Source organism: Leptonychotes weddellii, chromosome 1 (genome assembly GCF_054177405.1).
Source record: "Leptonychotes weddellii isolate Sample4059 chromosome 1, ASM5417740v2, whole genome shotgun sequence".
Classification (NCBI taxonomy): domain Eukaryota; kingdom Metazoa; phylum Chordata; class Mammalia; order Carnivora; family Phocidae; genus Leptonychotes; species Leptonychotes weddellii.
The window spans coordinates 180311443-180332336 of record NC_138369.1 but is presented as its reverse complement, the minus strand read 5'-3'; the positions used below and the strand labels follow the sequence as shown (position 1 = coordinate 180332336).

General features: G+C 39.2%; 1 protein-coding gene across 1 annotated transcript; it reads left to right on the top strand.

The window, feature by feature from the left end:
- Positions 1 to 324: 324 nt before the first annotated feature.
- Positions 325 to 3069, top strand: CLDN8 (claudin 8). The gene has a single exon (XM_031029907.2). The coding sequence runs from the start codon at positions 1129 to 1131 to the stop codon at positions 1804 to 1806; it is 678 nt and encodes a 225-aa protein (XP_030885767.1). The 5' UTR covers positions 325 to 1128; the 3' UTR covers positions 1807 to 3069.
- The last annotated feature ends 17825 nt before the right edge of the window (positions 3070 to 20894 follow it).

Sequence of the window (20894 nt, the reverse complement as noted above, 5' to 3'; positions counted from 1 at the left end):
ATTTAGGGGCTTCCATCTCCCCCTACAGACATGGTATTAAAGACCAGTTTAGTTAATACGTAGTACAATTCAATTCAAGAACACAGTCACCTTATCCTGTAAATATTTCATAAAGAAATATCAGCCATTACATAGACCCAGGGCTCTTGTACCATCTACAGAATTCAAGTTCCTCCAGTCTAGGAAGACAGAGCAGCAAAGATAGAGCCACAAAAGAAGATAGATTTGTAAATCACTTCATTGCTTGTTATCACGCATGCTTGCTACGTAAGAAAATCATATGGACTAATTTATTGTTTCTGCGACTGTTTCTCTTATAAATCAAGATTATCAGGAAAGTACCAATCAAGTAGTTTTTCTGGTTCAAAAGAGAACAATATGTGTTTGGTACCATGGAGGAGAACAACCTTTATATTTAATTACTTTCGTCTTATTTTGTCCTCGGTGTGATCAGTTCCCTGATTTCACCACAGTCAAGCTTGCTTTGAAATTGTAGACACAATTAAATCAACCATTCGGATCACATGTGTCCCAAAGAATGTGGCTTCCCAGGTATGAGCAATCTATCAATCCCCTACTCTCCTTTCACTTTGGCATTCTGACAGTCCTAGCCAATTTCTTAGGCAGATTATTTTATTTTATGCCTTGGTCACAGAAGCTCTTATAAAGAGTTTCAGAATTGCCTGTACAAAGTACACCTTTGATGTTGCAAGAGATTGGTGCATTTCTTGATGATTGTGCAAACACTCGTAATTGTGCCTGCAGGTAAACATATTGCTGTCTTCTTGGAAAACTGAGAAGTACAAAGAATGTTTATGTGCAGGTCCAGTTGTTCCAAGTATCTCTTGTCAGTTTAGACACACCTGGGTTACCATCCCCCTCTTATTGGCTGAGAAAGTTGCCCCACCTGATTTGTAAGTTTACCTGTCCTAGTCAATGTGGGGGGGGGGGGTGGCACTTCAGCCAGCCAACACTGGATTTAATCCAGCTAGAAGTAGCAAAGCAGCTCTGAAAAACCACTGGGCTCTGAGTTCATTACTACAGGAAAACTGTTCTCTCCTGAGGCACAGAGAAACTTGCTCCTACTGGCTCAGGAGTTTGGTGGGATAAAACCCATCCAGGAGGACAATGGCTACCTATGCCCTGCAAATCGCTGGACTGGTGCTTGGTGGTGTTGGCATGGTGGGCACACTGGCTGTCACCATCATGCCTCAGTGGAGAGTGTCTGCCTTCATCGGAAGCAACATTGTGGTTTTTGAAAACTTCTGGGAAGGACTGTGGATGAATTGCGTGAGGCAAGCTAACATCAGGATGCAATGCAAAGTCTATGATTCCCTGTTGGCTCTCTCTCCAGACCTACAGGCATCCAGAGGGCTGATGTGTGCTGCCTCTGTGCTGTCCTTCCTGGCTTTCATGACTGCTGTCCTGGGCATGAAATGCACCAGGTGCACTGGGGACGACGAGAAAGTGAAGGGTCACATCTTGCTAATGGCTGGGATCATCTTCATCGTCACAGGCATCCTGGTGCTCATCCCGGTGAGCTGGGTTGCCAATTCCATCATCAGAGAGTTCTACAACCCTATAGTGGAGACTGCCCAAAAGCACGAGCTTGGAGATGCTCTCTACATAGGCTGGACCACGGCGCTGGTGCTGATCGCTGGAGGGGCACTGTTCTGCTGTGTTTCCTGTTACAGTGAAAAGAGCCGAAGCTACAGATACTCTGTCCCTTCCCATCGCACAACCCAGAAAAGCTATCACATGGAAAAGAAGTCACCGAGCGTGTACTCCAGAAGTCAGTATGTGTAGTTGGGTCTAGTTTCTAACTTTACTGATAAAGCCAGCAAATGGCTGAAATGCCCACTGTTTTCTAAAAATGGAACCCAAAGGAACATTGATTTGCCATTCTTAATTGCCTAACATTAATTACAGGAACTGAGCATTGGCTATTTATGATTCTATAAGCTATTTCGCAGAATGAGGTATTACACACAGTGCTTTGATTGTTCTAGGAAGTTCAGTAATATGTTTTCTAAAATGATTCATGCATCTTTTCCTTTCACCAGTTACTTCAAAACGACATTGTTAAAGGCTGTATTATTTTACAGCTGTGATTTCTCTATGACACAGCATTATGTATGTAGATCAGCATGATGTTTATATCTCACATAAATAGAGACAGGCTTACAGGGTTCTATTTTAAATGAAATACTGATTCAATACACTGAATAAATAAAATCCAACTATTGCTTTTCGGGGGAGTCGGGGAAAAGATTGAAGAACGTTAATATTAATTGTGTAAAAACAGCTTAGTGATTAACGTGCTCGATTTATAACAAAGGTTAAAATGAAGGCTTTAATCAGCAGCGTAAAGGAAACTAAATGGCTTTCTGATATCTTGTTTTTCAACCTAGAAGTTAGAAATCCTAACTCCTTTATCCTCTTTCCCCAGAGGCCTTTCTTTTCTTGTATATTAAATGAACATCTTTTAGAAGGCAGATATTTTGTCAAGGGGCTTTGCATTCAAACTGCTTTTCCAGGGCTATACTAAGAAGAAAGATAAAACCATAGTCTAAGAAACATTAAAGACTTCAGGAAAGTGAATTTTTCTTTTTCCTCTGAAGTTTTTATGGTCAGGGAAGGATACATTTTGACAAGAAATCATGTATGTACGTGAATATTTTCGTAACTATTTGAATATAGACTTTGGGTTTTTATTAATATAAATAACAGGATAGGACAATAATATGTCTTAGTTTTTAGTTGCTTACCAAAAAACAAAAACAATTTATTCTTTGTATACTCTATCTGCTCCTAAGATATCGGTAGATACTGAGTTCAAATTGTCATTTCAATCCCATCAAAAGTAAATATTTTACTTATTCCATTTTTTATTCAGTCTTACTAAGGTATAGAGAAATACTATATCTTTGTGTTTCCCCCAAACCTGATGCAACTGATAATTCACTTTGAAAGTTTGTATCCATATTTTTCTAGCTTAAATGACTATATATATATGTATGTGCTTTATGTCCTTTATATTAATAAATTGTGCCTTTTATATAAATTTGATATTTTTTCATTCTTTTTTTTATTAACTTGTAAAGAGTTTTTAAAATCCTGATATTTTTAGCTTTCCAATTTTAAAAAGAGGCCACATTTTAAATATAAAGTTAGATTCAGCATTAATTTTTGAGAATATAAAATACTACATATTATTTAACAACATTATTCCTTATAATCATTGCATCCATACACTAATATTTGACATGGACAATGTATTTGTAATTATTAAGATAGTGCTGTTGGGTCCAACAAATCTATATACTATAAATATGTATGTTTAAGCCATTTCTATTAAACTACTATTAAGCCATTTCTATAAAAGCTTTCCATAGCTAAAGAAGTTTCTACTTCTGAGAAATAACATTAATTAATACTAGTGGCTAATGTTTTAGGGGCACATATTATATGCTAGGACCTCTACTGCTTTATATGAATTATATCACTAACGATCATCACAGATGAGGACACATGGGGACAGTTCAGTGATGACCTAATAGAGGCAGGGGAAAGAAAAGGACCATCTGACTTCATAGCTCATGCTCTTTCTTTTCAGGGAAAGTAGATTTTCTTCAGGAGCGTTCAGTTTATCAACTAATCTTTGTATGTGGAAATGACCTGCTTCACTAGTATTAGTTGGGAAAACTTTCAGTGTTTTTTGTTTTGTTCTGTTTTTTGGGGGTTGGTGATTTTGCAAGAGCTAAGTGCTAATTTATCCTAGGAAGGCTTGCCCCCTTGGGTTGCACCATTCATGAGAGCAGAAAGTAGGGAAAACTGAGTGCCTTGGAGAAATAATCCAATCTTCTAAATACCGGTCAAACATCCTCTTTACCTAGAAAGCTCTCCGGAAAGCCCCAAATTCAATTTTTATTTTCCCCTTCTTTTCTCTACAACAGAATTATAACCCTGCTAGTTTTTCTTTGTCACCACCTCTTGAGTACCTCTGAAATCTTTCTCCAACTTTCCACACTTCCTGTCACCTCAGCTCTTTGCCTGCCTGGTTGAAAAAGCCTTCCAGACTTGTGTCACGACCAGCAGGATTTTCTTGTCCCAGCCCCCCACCACGATCCTATCTCAGTTCTTTCTAAAATGCATCTCACCCCCCATAATCCTTGTAGGAATGCTCCACAGGCAGAAAGGAGGTAGACATGTCTTAGTGGATGATAACTATGGGGAGGGAGACAAACTGTATCACACAGTCCCCTGGCATATAACCAGTATGATTACAATTACGAAGCCAATGTCCAGACACTAGAATAATTCACATGCCAAAGGGCTTCTTCAATATCTTGAAAGAGAAGCACTGGAATTGGGAAATGACTTGATTAGTAGCACATTATGTACAAGAGGACATTTTATAATGTTGTTTTATAATGTAGTTTTATGGAGAAACAAGGTGACGTGATGGAAAGAACACAGAGGATGTGGTTTTATAACCTGACCTTAGGGCTGGGTTTTTTTTTGTTTTGTTTTACTCCTTGTTTTTCACTGTACTACCTGCTACCCCACCAGGAACCCCTTCCACTGATTCCGTATTCAAAAGGACTCTCTCATGAACTGCTGAAAGAGTCATTAGGCTGCAACATGCTGAGTTTCAGGAATTCAGGGATGTTTTTGTTTGGAAGGAATCTATGATCTAATAATAAGAGGCAAGAGCAAGAATTGTAGCCTTCACTGCATGCCTACCACGTGCTTGGTGCTTTTCTTTCTCTACCATATCAAACTAACAATTCTGTGAATTACATATGAGACCATGAGAACACTGTGTCTCAGATTATGTTATATATAACATCATATATACATACATGTGTATTTGTGTGTGTGTGTGTGTATATATATATATATATATTCAAGAGCCTGTGTTCTTCCTACTGCAATATTGTCCAAAGACATCCCTTCCAGAGTAAACTCTGTGAACAGTAGGTGTGATCTCACCATCTCATCTCCTAGGCTCCCTATGCCTCCCTGGTCACAGCACCCTTTCCCCCTGACCCCAGGGTAAACCTCACCATCAGTTTTTGCTACACTTTTATTCCCTTTCTCCCCTGTCTTAAACTCTACAGGATTTGCTGCTTCTTAGTTTCTGACATCCATCATTTTTTTTTCCCTTGGAATATATTGTATTTTTCTAGACCCCTGTCATAGGTCTCGTATTTCAAATTCTCCAGGCCTTCTTTGTTGTCCTGAGAAGGACTCCCAGAGATGCCTGGATCCCTGCGACCCCTCCTTCCAGCCCTGACCCCACTCCCTCCGTGTGCAACGCAGGGCAGCAGCTGGGACCCAGCCAAAAGGCAGAGCCCAGAGGCCTGCTTTCTTGCAGATCTTCAGGCTCTGCCAGATTCTAAGAGGAAAGAGCAGGGCAGTATTCAACGCTGAGAATAGTGAGAAGGCAGGGATTACTGGTTCAGAGGCCTGAGGCCAGGCCTGAAGCTCTGTGCTGGGGGTGAGGGAGCCAAAGGGAGACCTGTAGGCTCTGCCTGCCTCACAAATAGTCCTAGGAGGAGGGAGACATTTGTACTCCTGTGTCTTCAAGGGGGATAACTTCAGAGGTCAGAAAAACTATGGGAGGCCCACACAGGGACTGGGTTCCCTCTTATTCTGGGGCCTGGGAGAGTGAGGATACTGAGGGCTGGGAGCTCAGAGGTGACTTTGCAGGGCCCCAGCAGGGAGATGGCAACTTTCAGGTCACTAGGTCACCAGCCAACAATGAGGGCTCCTGCCATGCTACGGTGTGCTGTGGCTGATTATGGCAACTTAACTTCCACAAGGAAAAGAGATGCTAGAATCCTGTACAGAGTTCAACAGCCAGCAAAAGGAAGTGTGGGCTGAATGTTCATAACTGGCAGGCAACCTTTGAGGAAACAGACCTGCTGGGAAAGAGAGGACATCTTACACAAACAAACAAATACCTATAAGAGCCTAAAGTAGTTCCAATTGCAGGATTAAAAGGCTTCTTGTTACTTGAATAATATAGTTCCCACATTTAAAAAATCTGCAAGAAACGGAGAGTTGAGGGGAGTCAATGCTGAAGTAAGAATTGGATGTTTGGAAGACCAAGTAGAAGACAAGCTCATAACACAGAGCAAACAGAGGAAAAGATGCAATTCATGAGGAAAAATAGAGGACTCTGAGAACAAATTCAAGGACCTAAAGAGCAAATTTGGAGAGAAGAATAAAGACCAGATGGAAGGAGGAGCAGTCCTTTGACATGAAAAATCAGTATTTAAAATGAAAGGCTCAAACTCGCAGATAGAAAGAGCTCATTGAGGTCCTGGGAAAACTAAAAAGAAAGTTTGTAGTTAAATTCTTAAAGTGACAACAAAACAAAACAAAAACAAACAAACAAAAAACCCAAGTATGCAAGATTTCACCAACCATAAGAAATTACTTAATAACAGTAACAAAAAAAAAAAATCATACTTGCACCCAATATTTCCACCACAAACCTAGAAGCTAGATTGTGGATTACTAAGTAAAGGCCATGGGAGAGCAAATCCCCAACCTAAGGAGTCTACTCCCAGGAAGAACCGCATTCCTCTGTGAGTAAGAGAGAAAGGCATTTTGTGGCTAGTCTAGGATCTAGCAACTCTATTCTTCCTAAAGCTAATCTGAAGCCAATACTAAAGCAATGAATGGTGGAGGTCACTGCAAGGAAGGGAACATGGAAAGGAGGGGAGCTTTGGTCAGCCATGACTCTTGCAATAAACAGAAGGAATTGGCTGGTCCTAGAACTGGGAGGAACATTTGCTCCAGGAAACTACTACAAATATGTCACCATTGGCGCTCAAGTTCAGAAGCACTGCCCTCCCCATCCTGCAGATAACTGGACTCCTTTAGCATGGAAAACAGAAGAATACAAAGTCATCTAATGGTCCAGCCTCAGAGTTCTTTTTTCTTCTGATCTTCTGCTCCAGGCTCCACAGAGTCCATACTCTAGCCCATCAGGCTCCATGTCATTTCTTTGCCACCCAGGAATTCTTTACCCAAGACCTTGATTGTCTGCAATGCCCTCATCATCCTTTATCATCAGAGATGGTTGAGCCCTTGAGCTGTTATCCTGGATTCCTTTGGCTTCGCCCATCCACCCCCTGTGCCAGGCCAGCCCAGTGTCAGCCGGGTCCTGCTCTAAGACAGATGTGTACCAGCTGGCCTGCCTCTCCACCTGGAAAGCAAGCTTAGTCTTTCTTAGACTAAGAGCTCTGTGGGTCCCCCTCCTAGTCCCTCAAATCACTGTGGATCATAAATCTTCTTTGCCCTATATTGCTTAATCCCATTGTCTGCCCCTTTCCCCGACTCTTCTTCATATGCCAATAAATGCATATGAATGTATTTGAGACAGAAAGAAACTTTTATAAAAATATAAAAAAATCAGGAGAAAAAATATTCCATTTAAAAATGCAGAGAAAAATAATATTCCATTGTAAAAAAAATTAGAGAAAAGAAATACTGCATTCAAAAAATGCAGTGAAAAAAGACAAAAAAAATCTAAATTGAACATTTTCCTGATTCAGGAAAGAATTTATACAGTCCTTCTTAGCAATGGGCTAAGAGAAAAATTGGCTTTTCTTGTTTTACTTTTAATTTTTTAAAAGATAGGATAAATTTTACTAGCAGGCAGCAAAACAAAACAAATAGGAAAACCATCCATGTACCCACCTATTTCTTACTTGGCTTTTCTCCAGATACCCCAACTTCTTCCTTAACTACAAGTCTCTAAAATCATTAACTTTGTTCCTATCTTTGGTTATTTTTTGCATTTTGCAATTGATATGTGTGTGCGGGGGGGGTGGTGGGAAAGAAGAAAGCCCATGGTTGAAGACTTTTTTCTTTGTTTTTGTCTGCAAGCTAGTAAGAATATACTTGTGCAAGAACTGTAAATGAATCTTTCTACCTCTCTCTCTTATTTTTTTCTGAATTGGACCAGCTTTCTTATGCTTTTATCCCCCTCAGAGTAGAAATACAGGCAGATACCTTGAGATCCTCTTTGAAGAGGGTACTGTGATTTATTAGATGCTAAATTGTAGAAATGCTTTAGAAATTAAACTGCCCTCCAGCTTTAAAGCAGAGAAGCCTTCTGAAGGCAACGAAGCCTAGTCTTACAGCCCAACTGTGATCCAACACTGAATCTTGATACAATGCTTTTACATTTATCAAAGGGATAATGAAAAGAGAAAAAAAAAGATTTAGCGTTGGGCTCCATTCTGGTTATTTCTTACTAAATGACAAACTGTCCCAGAACTTGGTGGCTTAAAACAATAACTGTTTAATATATCATGATTTTGTAGGTTAGAAATCCCAGCAGGGCTAGCTGGCCTGTAGACTGACCACAGCTGGTAGCTTGGGTCCAAAGAGCCCATGACGACAATTTCCCTCACTGCCTAGCACTTGGCAATGATGTCTGAAAGTCTGGACTCAGATGGACCCCCCTTCTTGTACATGTGGTTTTAGGGCTTCTTCACCATCTCTTTCCAGCAAGGTAGTCAGACACCGAGCATGGTGGATGGGAGCTCTCAGGATCCAAGGGAAAGAAACAATACTTTTGATAGGCCTGGCGTAGTTTTCACCATTTGCAATTGGTCAAAGGCGTCATGGGTCAAAGAGAGGGAAAATAAACTCTATTGTACAAAGGGAGGACGGCCAAAGAACACAGACCATCTTCAATCCACTCTAGGTCCAAGTGAGATTTTAAGAATTGAAAGAGAATTTTTTTCTTTCAAATGGACTCACTTCATGAAACACAGGCACAATTTAAATGGTGTCTTGTATTTTAAATTAGATAAAAGGAAACATGTTTTCTATTGGACAAAAGCAGGTGTAAGGACAAATATGAATTAAAAATAAGAGGCTTATTTCTTCCTGTTGAAAATAAAGGAGGAGATTTCGCTCCTCTCCTTTTTCTTAGAGCATTTGCTTTAGAAAACTTGTAAGTGCTTTCTCCTTTCTTTGAAATGTATATAAATCCTTTAAGTACTAGACAGGACTTCTGTCAGCTTTGTGATCCAGGAATGTTTTTCTGTAGGACTTGGGAGCTCTCCCTTTTAAATGTAAGCATGAGGGGAGACAGCACCCCATCTCTGGTTTTTGTGGGAGTGTAAGTCTTGTGCCAAGTTGCAAAATGATTAATCATAAAAATATGAGAAGTTTGTTTTTCTTATGGATAAAGTCATTAGCTAACATAGATGATCACCTTAATTACCAGGCAAATTTGGGATGAACTCTGTGTGAGAAAGGTGTTGTCAAGTCCTTTTGCTTGAGGAATAGCTGTTTATCTCGAAAACATGTATGTAGTGGGTTGTATCCACCTGACTATGTAAAAAGGTGATCTTTCTTTCTGTCTTTGTAATCCTTTAGCAGATCGCCTGTCATGCACATCACATTCTGATTTAATGCTTATTCAATAATGAGGGGCGCCTGGGTGGCTTAGTCGGTTAAGCATCTGCCTTCGGCTGTGGTCATGATCCCGGGGTCCTGGGATCGAGCCCCGCATCGGGTTCCCTGCTCAGCAGGTAGCCTGCTTCTCCCTCTCCCTTTGCCCTTCCCCCTGCTCATGTGCACACACTCTCTCTCTTAAATAAATAAATAAAAATCTTAAAAAAATGCTTATTCAATAATGAAACTGATTTTGGGGCACCTGGGTGGCTCAGCCGGTTAAGCGCCTGACTCTTGATTTCGGCTCAGGTCATGATCTCAGCACAGTCTGCTTGTGACTTTCTCTCTCCCTCTCCCCACCCTCTCCACTCACACACGTGTGCTCACTCTCTCTAAAATAATAATAATAATAAATAATAATAATAATGAAATTGATTTCTTTCCCTACTACGTTTGTGGAAAAGTTTCTGGGTGGGAAAATTTTGTTTTTAATTACATTTCCCCAACATAAGCCATGATAAGAAAAAAACACAGATGAGAAAAATTTCCATAATCTAGAAATTTATGCTTGGTAATAATCAGAGATGTTTCCAAATGTTTTGTAAATGGACATAGAAGCCCTACTTACAATGATGGAAATTGGAAACAATCTAAGTGACCCACAGAGAGAGGTTATATAAGAGATGGTGAGCCTGTCCACGCAATTGTATATTTTCCTGCTACTGAGGAATCCTTAATGACATACATATTGTTTCTGATATAATGTTATGAAAATAGAATAAAACCAGTTTTAAAATTCCATACTGGGCACCTGGGTGGCTCAGTCGTTAAGCGTCTGCCTTCGGCTCAAGTCATGATCCCAGGGTCCTGGGATCGAGTGCCACATCGGGCTCCCTGCTCGGAAGGAAGCCTGCTTCTCCCTCTCCTACTCCCCCTGCTTGTGTTCCCTCTCTCGCTGTGTCTCTCTCTGCCAAATAAATAAATAAAATCTTAAAAATAAAATAAAATTCCATACTTACCACAACCATAATTAAATCTCTCTCTCTCTGTCTCTCATATACACACACACAGATACACACAAACAAACGGCTGGGAAAAATTGATTGAAATGTAAACTTATATGTGATTACTTTCTTTTAAATATTTTCTGTACTTATATTTTTTTTTTAAAAAGATTTTATTTATTTGAGAGAGAGAGAGAACGAGACAGAGAGAGAGAAAGTGCACCTGCACATTAATGAGTGGAGGGAGGGGTAGGGGAAGAGGGAGAAGCAGACTCCCCTGCTGAGCAAGGAGCCCGATGTGGGGCTCGATCCCAGGACCCCAGGATCATGACCTGAGCCAAAGGCAGACGTTTAACCAACTGAGCCACCCAGGAACCCCTGTACTTTCATTTTCTAATGAACAAGTATTTTCATGGTGAAAAATAAATAAATAAACTTATAAATGAGTACATTTTAAGGCTAGAAGTATACAGAAAACAGTAGGTGATTAACTTGGCAGAAAATCAAAACAGAACTGTGGTGGAAACGGATTAGGAAAGATCATTAAACTCTGAGGAAAATCATAAAACTATGGGGAAAGGTGATGACAAATGACAAAACAGAATATGAAATGATGGGTGAATAGGAAAACAAAAGGAAGAATCAAAGCACATTTTTCCAGACCTGTGGAAAGAAAGACCTGTGAAGGAAAACCAGCCAGTTTACAATGTTTCAAGCAAAATTTATAATGTTAAGTGAAGAATAAGTCTGATAAAGCATTTTGGAAATACCTAAATTAAAAAAAAAATGGTCCAATCAAATGAACTATAAGGTGTATGTTCGAGTTCTACCCTTAAACAATAGCAAATAGTTTTTGTTCCATTCTGTCATTTGACTTTGACTTTGGCATTTAATCCTTTAAACTGTCTTATTCTGTAGAGAGAATTCACTTTTTTTTAGCATGGTAACAGGTAAATATAAACGTTTAAATTTCCAAGTAGCTAATTTTTTAAGCTCCATTTGTTAAAAAATCCATTCCCTGTCATTTGCTGATGCATTATTTATCAAGTAGTAAATGCATACATGTCTCACTGTCTGTTTCTGGGCTATTTATTCTGCTTCATTGATCTCTGGATCTTTTAAAAGTATATTATCACTAATTGATATAAAGACTGGTAGTTTCATCAAGTCTGTGGATACTTGTCTTAAATATACTTCAGTTCTACTGACTTCTTAACGGAAATACTTTCACAGGGTGCTTGCCCCAATTCACTGCACAATAAACACCAAGAAGGAGAAAATGTATTAATAATGAGGAGACCAGATCAAATCGTTTTTTTGTGTTTGTTTGTTTTTGTTGTTGTTGTCTTTTTTAACAACTGTGACAGGGATTCTCAGTTAGTGTCTTGCTCCCATCTATTCTTTCCAATTTCAAAATCCACTGTGACATAAGAGCAGTTTGGGTTTAGAACACAGTTGGCAATATTCAGTTGGAGAGGGCTTTTATAAATCAAGGTTTAATCAGAAAGCCTTCTACCAAAAATCTATCAGGCTCGATGTAGAAGACTAGAACCTCATTTAAGAAGTCAGGATTCTAATGCTTTCTCCAACTAACTGTGTAAATTTGAGCAATGTATCTAAGTAGTTCTTGAATCTGCTTCTTCACTGCTAACATAAAGACTAATGAGGTAGACTAGATGACACATTAAAACTCAATCAATCTCTAAAATTGTGAATTTTGAGGGGATGGTATCAGGTTCAAAAACACAGATGTCACTTTATTTTTGCCAATGGCCCTAAGAAGTCATTTTAGTGCTATTTTGGAACCCAAATCTTCCTATGCTATTTGCTCTCATTTAGGTCTGCCCACACTGATAATCTGGAGACTTAATCCAAGAAAAATTCTATACTAGATTTGCCAAGGCTTATCAACAGGTAAGGTATCCACGACTATGGCCATAGTACACAGTGTAGGATACATGGATCTCTGACAACCAATAACGATCCTTTATGTTTCCTTTCCTTTGGTGCCTGGAGAAGGTTTTCAGTATCTGCAGAACATTTACACAAGAGCCAAGTTAATAAATGATAAAAGAAATTGCTGGATTTTGTTTATACAGCTCAAGTAGCTAAGTGGTAAACCCAGAGAGCAGCAAATGTTTATTGAAAACCTATTATACAAGCACTAGTCTTTTAATAGTGAATAACTTTTGAAACCTGTTAAACTGAGAACCTATCCAGAAGCATCAATTTGTGATTGTCATGTCTTCGACAGACCCCAATACACTGGGATTACTATGAAGTCTGTCTGAATCACTGGGTAGCATGAAATTGGTCTACCATCTCAGTGTACATGACCTTGGGTCTCAAGCACATGGCGTCACAAATTCCTTGATAACGGAGGACTGTGTTTACCATGTGCTGTTTGAAAATAAACCTTGGATTAATTCAGACCAAAGTTCTGTGATGAGGTTCCTTGAATCTAGCGCCTGAAATCCAAAACCCACCCATTCTTATTGTTTTGCATTCAAAATCAATTTGTTAACTGGTTCTGTTTCTGATTACATATATCATATGTATGTATATATAATATATGAAATTTTATGTAGTGCTTTCCATTTAAAAATTTAGCCACATACCATCCAAAACTCCACCCCGAAGAGATAAGAGCATAAGGGAGTGGAGGAGTGCACACAAGTGTAAATGTATCCGAATCCAAAGCCTGTGCCTTTCCATCATGGAAAGCTAGTATCACTTCCATCTCTGTGGCAGATGGAGTTGGTTTGTATCCCAGACGTGTTGATACTTTTAGTACCTCAAATTAATATCCTTTAAATATCCATTTAGTAGTTATACAGTGGAAATAAGACAAACGGATTTATTTTTTGTTAACTTAACGTATATGTTGAAACAAATTCACTTACTGATTCACTTCCAAGAATGAATGGAAAGCCAACATTGTTTAAAAATCTAGCAAAACATTTTCTACCACTCAGTGTTTCCTTCTTTATCTTTGGGGTCCTTTTGTTATTTCCTAACTATACTACTTCTTAAGAGACGAAAGGCTTAACTTTAGATGTGCAAATTATTACTTGCTCCCAGTAAAAGCATCACTCAATGTACTAATGTGTTTCAGATTCTCAGCAGGATCAGACTTCATGTGCATGTGAGAAAGATATGGAACAAAGACAGTTATTTGCCGGCAAAAAAGGGTGTTTTGCAAATTTCTAATCGGGTATCTACTTCTGCAGAATTGGGTCCAATATTGCATATATTCATTGGGTTTTAAAAGAATAAATGGTGTTTTTTTAAATTTATCTTGCTTGTTCTGGTTATTAGGATGAAAGAGATTATCTCTGGAGGCTCTCTGTGTTCATGCTAGAAGAATCCTATCTATCACTGTTAAAAAGGAGAACAAAAGTATAGCATAAGAGGATAGATTTATGAGAAACACACTCCTAAGCAGGGATGAAGCTTTCTCTCCAAGCATCTACAATCCAGTTAAAAATGAGAGGTCCTGGGGTGCTTGGGTTGCTCATTCAGTTAAGTGTCTGCCTTCAGCTCAGGTCATGATCCTGGGGTCCTGGGATGGAGCCCCACGTTGGGCTCCCTGCCCAGTGTGGAGCCTGCTTCTCTCTCTCTCTCTCTGCCCCTCCCCCCACTCATGTTCTCTTTCACTCGTTCTGCCATTCGCTCTGCTCTCTCTCTCTCTGAAATAAATAAATTTTTAAAAAAGAGACATCCTTCTAATACTCTATTATTTCTCATGTCCTATTTTGGTGGATCTCTTCTCCTCCCTCTCGCCAAATTTAATATCAATCTCCTGAAATTTTCTTTTTCTAAAAATTTCCCAGATTGGTAATTCCAAAGATCCAGTCCTTCAAATTCACCAAACATTTGCAGATGATCTGCACCAAGCTCAGTGACAGTGATTCCTCCCAGACCAGGCTGGAGGGTCTCCACATCACTCCACAGCTATGCAAAAACGTAGTCAATGGTATCTGTGTGAAGACATTCATAAACTGAAATGTTGGACTCTAACAGGAGAATGTAAACAAACTAGTGAATAATAAATTCTAAGTCTGGATAAGTTGAACCTAACCCGGATTATTCAGAATGTAGGCAAATAAAGGTATAGCCTTTAGCCTTTATGGGTTCCAGAGCTGTTATAGAATCTGATGAAAGCCATGAAATCTCATCCTAAAAAAAATTTATACACACATATACCATATATGTATACTGACATGCGAGGTCTGCACATAATTTCTGGGGTTTTGTAGACTACCCTGAATGGATTACATGCACGCATGATTCATTCATTCAGCAAATGATTAATAAGCACCTATATATCTACATCTTCTAAATCTTGACTTTTAAGACCTGAATTATCCTGAAGGGCCTTTTTATAATTAAAATATATTTTTATTTCATTAACCTTAAGGCTGTTCCTTGCTGGATTTTATGATGCTCAAAAGAGCATCAGGCCTGAAGCATCTGAGAAAAAGCTAAAATAAGACAATGGATGATGAAGGGAGTTTAGACTGAAATTGCAGGATTCTTGGGATCTAAATAATTGATCTGTCTCATAATTTTTCTTAGGACCAGGTATGTCCTTTAGTGTTGAAACTTGAGCTCCAATTAAGAGGATCACAAGAATATCCTTGGAAAACAAGGAATCTGTGTACATATCGTTGTGGGGATAGGACTGTTTTATTCATGAAAAAGAAAAGAATCTGGACAAATCAAAATATAGCATGTAAGAAGAAGACCATCTAGTAGACTAGTTAAGCTAGCTAGGCCATTAGGTCATATAGACCCAGCAGCAGATCCCACCTTTGTGACCCACTGCTTGTGAAAACCTGGACAAATTATTAAGCCTCTAAGACAATTAGTTTTATCATTTGCAAAATCAAATAATAACAGAACCTCATAAATTAGTTCCTTATAAGATTCTATATAATGATGCCTATAAGGCACTTAACCAGGGCCCAGAACAGTGTAGGTATTCCCAATAATAATTGAATTACAAATGGCCCTTCTTGAAAGGTAAGTGATATCTGTGTACCACTTAAATATTACACATAGTTGTTTAGGTATTTGGGATGAAGACAAGGTAAGATTTTGGAAAAAAAAATATTGGAATTCTAAGCTCAGATGAGAATTAGTGGATCAATGGTGCTCTACAATCAAAATGGTCATAAAAAAACTGATTGGGACCAGCATTCAGTATTGTCAGAGATTATAACCTTAAAACCTCTCTCTTGCTCACACTCAGGAGACTATGCTCACACAGACACTTTATGGAAACCCAGAGAGCCCTGATTAGTTAACAGAAGAGGGAGTAGTGATGTCACCCAGACACCAGGGGTCGCTCTCAGTTTAAGGGAAAAAACACCCAATCACCTTTATATATTGAGAAGGTCAAAATGTACTAAAGGTCAGGATAGACTTTTGGAACAATTCACTATTGTGGTTTGAATTTAGAATTCATCACAAATCTATTTTTTTCTTATGTATTTGAATTTCAAAAGAGAGCCATACATGGGAAAACAATGTAAAGCTATTTCTAACATTAAGACCACCATTGCCCTGTACCACATGGATTTTTTTTTTAAACTCTCCTTAGAGACTCCATAGTTTTAAAAGTCATTTCCAAGTCATTTGTAGGCAAGAGATATTGTATCTACAGAAGTAAAATAGAGGAGAGAGATAGTATTTGCTAATGATGGGGTTTTTCAAATTACTTAAATAATTCAGTCTCCATTTCTCCCTAATGTGACTTATCCTTCATTTAATCATTCATGAAAATAGGTAAGATCCTATCTGTCCTATTTTTATTCATTCATTCATTCAACAAATATTTATTGAGCATGGACTACGTGTGAGGCCTTGGGAATAAGGAAATTCATAAACATCAATCCTGATTCCTCACATAACAAATCACTTGACATTAAACTGAACCCCAGCTTACACTTTAGTGAGAAGAGACAGACAATGGGTATCCAAAGAGGCAAATATATGAGAAACTGAATATGTAAATGGACAATGGCCAAACCAAATATAAAAATAAAACTCTGATCCACAACCTGTTGCAACCTGCCCATAACACCAGCCCCTCTATCTATAATAAACAATTGAGGAAGTCAGCCTGCTATAAATCAGCCTGCTAAGAAGTCCAACTGCTATCTGTAGTAATAACCCAGGATGTTAAACAATAACTTCTTTAACAATTGACCCAAATGACCAGGACTTGATTAATAATTGATAGCTTCCCTAACGTTTGCCTCTACTTCCCACTTAACACCAACTAGAGAAAGCACAATATGTGCCCCTCACCAATCACATAGGATGCCTGCCTTCTGGTTAGCCTGCCTACAGCTTCCCCATGCCCACAGCCCGCAATCAGGGCACACCTAACGTCTTCCCTCCTTCCTCTATGAAACTTTCCCTTTCTTTTGCCTGCCTCTGAGTCTCTGTCAAACACAGATGACAGTGGCTGACTTCCTTGCTATATAGCAAGCTCAGAATAAATAGCCTTCGCTTTTTTCCTTTGGTTAGTCTTTATTTGTTTCCATATATAGAATATGACAGGTTTGGAAAAGTATTATGGAGAAAAATAAATCATAATTAAGGAATAGGAGTACCTGTGGGAGAGAGGTTTATTTTATGTAGAGTGGCGAGGCAAGGCTTTTTAAGCAAAGACCTAAAGTAAGTGAGGGCTGGGCTGTGTGGATATCCAGGGAGGGGCATCCCTGTATGAGGACGAGCAAGTACAATCTTGAAGGGGAGACTGCTTATGTGGTTTGAAAAATGGACATTTTCAGAGTCAATACAAGAAAGAGAGAGAGAGTGGCCAGGTAGGAGTTCAGAGAGGCAGTGAGCCTTAGAGTAAGGCTCTAGAGTAAGAAGAGACACCTTTGGAACTTGAAACAGAGGAATGGCATGATCTGACTTGGTTCTCGAAGTAGCACCCTGACTGTTGTGTTGAAGTAGACTGTAGGGAGCAGGTTGCAGTAATGCAGACAAAGATGACAGTGGTTTAGATGGGGGGATAGTATAGTGGAGCTCATGAGACGTTTTTTGGTTTTGAATATGTTTGAAGGCAAATCTTTTTATTTTTAAGATTTTATTTACTTATTTGAGAGAGAGAGAAGGAGAAGGAGAGAAAATCTGAAGCAGACTCCACACTGAGCACAGAGCCCAACATGGGACTCAATCCCACACCGTGAGATCATGACCTGAGTCGAAACCAAGAATCAGACACTTAACTGACTGAGTCACCCAGGCACCCCAGTTTGAAGGCAAATCTGACAGATGTATTGTCTGAAGGGTGAAATAAAAAGAGGATAAGAGGACAAAAATCAAGGCTTTTGGATGCATGAACTTGGAAGGAAAGAGAAACCACTGGGAAGGGGAGAAGTGCTTTGGGGTGGCTATTTGTGGCAACTGGCAATTTGGTTCTAGTCACAGTGAATTTGAGACTCCTGTAAGATGTTCAAAGGAAATTACAGAGAGCTCCGATGGGGGATAAAAGTGTGGGTGCTGTCAGCATATATGAAGAGTTAAAGCCATTCGAATGGTCACCTTGGAACAGTGTAGTGTTTAAAGGTTGGAAAAATGAGAATGAACTCACAAAGGGGACTGAGAAAAGTGACTGGGGAGATAAAAAAAAGAACCAATAGAGAGAGTGGCCTCTCCAACACTAAGTGAAAAAAAGAACTCTAAGAATAAGGACATTGTCACTGAGGACAGATCTTCTGATGGGTTAAGTAAGATGAAAACTAAGAATTGATGATAAAACTTAACAATGTAGAAATTGTGAATGACTTTTACAATAGTTTTCATGGGAATTGTGAAGAATAAAGTCTGTTTGAACAAAAATCAAAGGCAGAATGGGAGAGGGTAAATTTCAGGTAAGGAAGAAGAAGCAGTGCTCTGTCAATTTTACTTAAAAAAGAGGTTAGAAACTGCAGTAGGAAGGGGCTGTGGGGGTCAAAGGCAAAGTTTTGGGTGTTTGTTTTGTTTTCTTAAGTTTGGCTCTATTGCAATAGGTTTGGATGTTTATGCTAAGCAGAATAATGGCCCACCAAATATGGCCATGTCCTAATCCCCAAACCCTGTGAATATGTCACCTTTCAAATCAATTCAAATCAAAATCAAAAGGATTTCGCAAGATTTGATTAATAATCTTGATGAGGGATATTAGTCCTGATTTTCTATGTGGATCCAGTGCCATTATTTATTCAGGTAGACCCAATGTAACTACATGAGTCCTTATAAGGGTGAGAGGGAGGCAAGAGGGTCAGAGAAGGAGATGTGATGGAAGTGTGTGTATGCGTGTGTGTGTGTGTGTATGAGAGAGAGATAGAGAGAGAGATGATAGAGATAGAGAGAGAGAGCGCTTGAGATTCAAGGATGCTACATTGCTGTACTTAAAGATCAAAGTAAGGCTTGTGAGCCAAGGATGAAAGTAGCCTCTAGAAGGTGGAAAAATAGATATGAATTCTCATCTAGGGACTCCAAAAGGATATAGCCCTGCAAATCCATTTTGTACTTCTGATCCCCAGATCTGTAAGTTAATAGATTAGAGTTCTTTTAAGCCACTAAATGTGCTGCAATTTGCAATATCAGCAACAAAAGTGAATACAATGCTGTTGGGAATGATACAATCAAGAAGGGAAAATGATAAGGCAGGGGAGAGATGGAAACATCTGGAATGATGTCTTTCAACCTGTACCTTAGAGATATCAAATGGGATCTGGTGCACAGAGGGAAGGACATAGGTAGGATTTCATTCTAGTAACAGGTATAGTATAAAATTGAGTTGCAATCAGTTGATACATTCAATGGCAGAAGCATTTCCACAATTTCTTCAGTGAAGTTCAAATCAACAGCATCAGCTAAAATTGGAGAACTGGGGAGGTATGTTGAGGAAAAGTATGCAATAAGAGTGTGGGCAAATAATAGACTAGGGAAGAGTAATATGACTGCATGGCAGAAATAAGGACCCACTCGAGGTTAGTGGTGATGGAGTGTCTGTTTAAACTTTTTCTTAGTCATATTTAGCCTCCTAGATTGACTACAGAATCTGTGGAGAGTTGGGTTTCAACAAAACTGAGATTTTGCCAGAGAAATAAAACAAAGAAAATTGGGGTTAGAAATTGAGGGTGTATGCAAGGGCATCTAAGGTGTTTTAGGGAGAAAATGAGGACATAACTTAAGTTAGAGACATTAAAAACATGGTAAATCAATGAACTGTAGATTTCAGTGGGATCAAAGAGTTATTGGCAATTGAGTAGGGAGGTGGTGAAGGCCAGAGAGTGGGAAGCTTGAGAATACACTATGGGAGGGTGAAGCTGATGAGAATAAGAATGTGTAGAAAGCCGATCTCTGGGGCTGCACATTGGCATCACCTCGAGAGTGTAAGTCAAAACCGCATTAAATCAGCATCTCAGGGGATGGATCCCAGACATTAGTATTTCCTTCAATTTCTCCTGTATGATTCTAATATGCAGGCAAGGTTTGAATACCACGAGAGTGGGTAGCTGAGTGGAGTGAAAAACAAGAGCACGGGAAGCCCAGGAGATAATACCTATGTTCTAAAGATGAATGAGAAAACCCGTGAGCTGGAATTGACCTCTTTCAAGGAAAAGTATTACGGAACTGTCAGCTGTTTTAGGATACAGTTACGGAAACTTTCATCATTATCATAAATTAGGCTTTTGTCCTTCTTAGCACAAGGACAATTGAATTAATTATTTGTCCAAGGAATCTTGGGCAACATGTTGCCTGGTTGTTATGGAAAAAAAAAGAAATAGATGAGTTTCTCTCCACCCTCCTCTACCATTACATATGGGAAATGTTTATAGAATTCTAATTTAAATATTTGACAAAGAGATAGACCTAAACCACAAGTTGCATGTACCAGTTCTTGCTTAGAGACACATAAGGAAACCCCGAGATTAAGCCTGAGGCATCAGCAGGCATTTAAGCAGCCACTGAGTGAGATGTGAACAATTATGCATATACTTCTGCACAGACACTGATAGTTACATGCCCAGTATCTATTTTTCCTTCTCTTTTACTAAGAGAATCTCAATTTTGTTTAGAGCGAGAATATACTTTGTCAAAAATATACCCATCTCAACTCTTCCTTGACCTAGTTTTGCCATGTGACCCACATCTGGCCCCAGGAGATCTAAGTGGGAGTGTCCTAAGTCAGGCTTCAGAGAAAGTTTTGTTTGGTTAGGTTTGTTTCTTTCTGATAGAGAGAGACTTCGTTTGGAGCATAAGGTTTTGACCCTTTGCACACCCCCTTCTCCTTTGCCTGGAAGTGACTCAGGCGTTCTAAGACTCTGAGGACCAGTGCCACATGTTTGATTGCTGGGATCAGGAAGCTAGACAGAACTTCCAGCCCTGAGGAATTACCAGAGCAGCCCTGCCAGCCCTGAGCTGCTAAACACTACACTTTTTTTTTAAGGG

Bases quoted from the DNA above. Each gene is read 5' to 3' on its own strand.
- CLDN8 (XM_031029907.2), top strand. From the start codon at position 1,129: ATGGCTACCTATGCCCTGCAAATCGCTGGACTGGTGCTTGGTGGTGTT.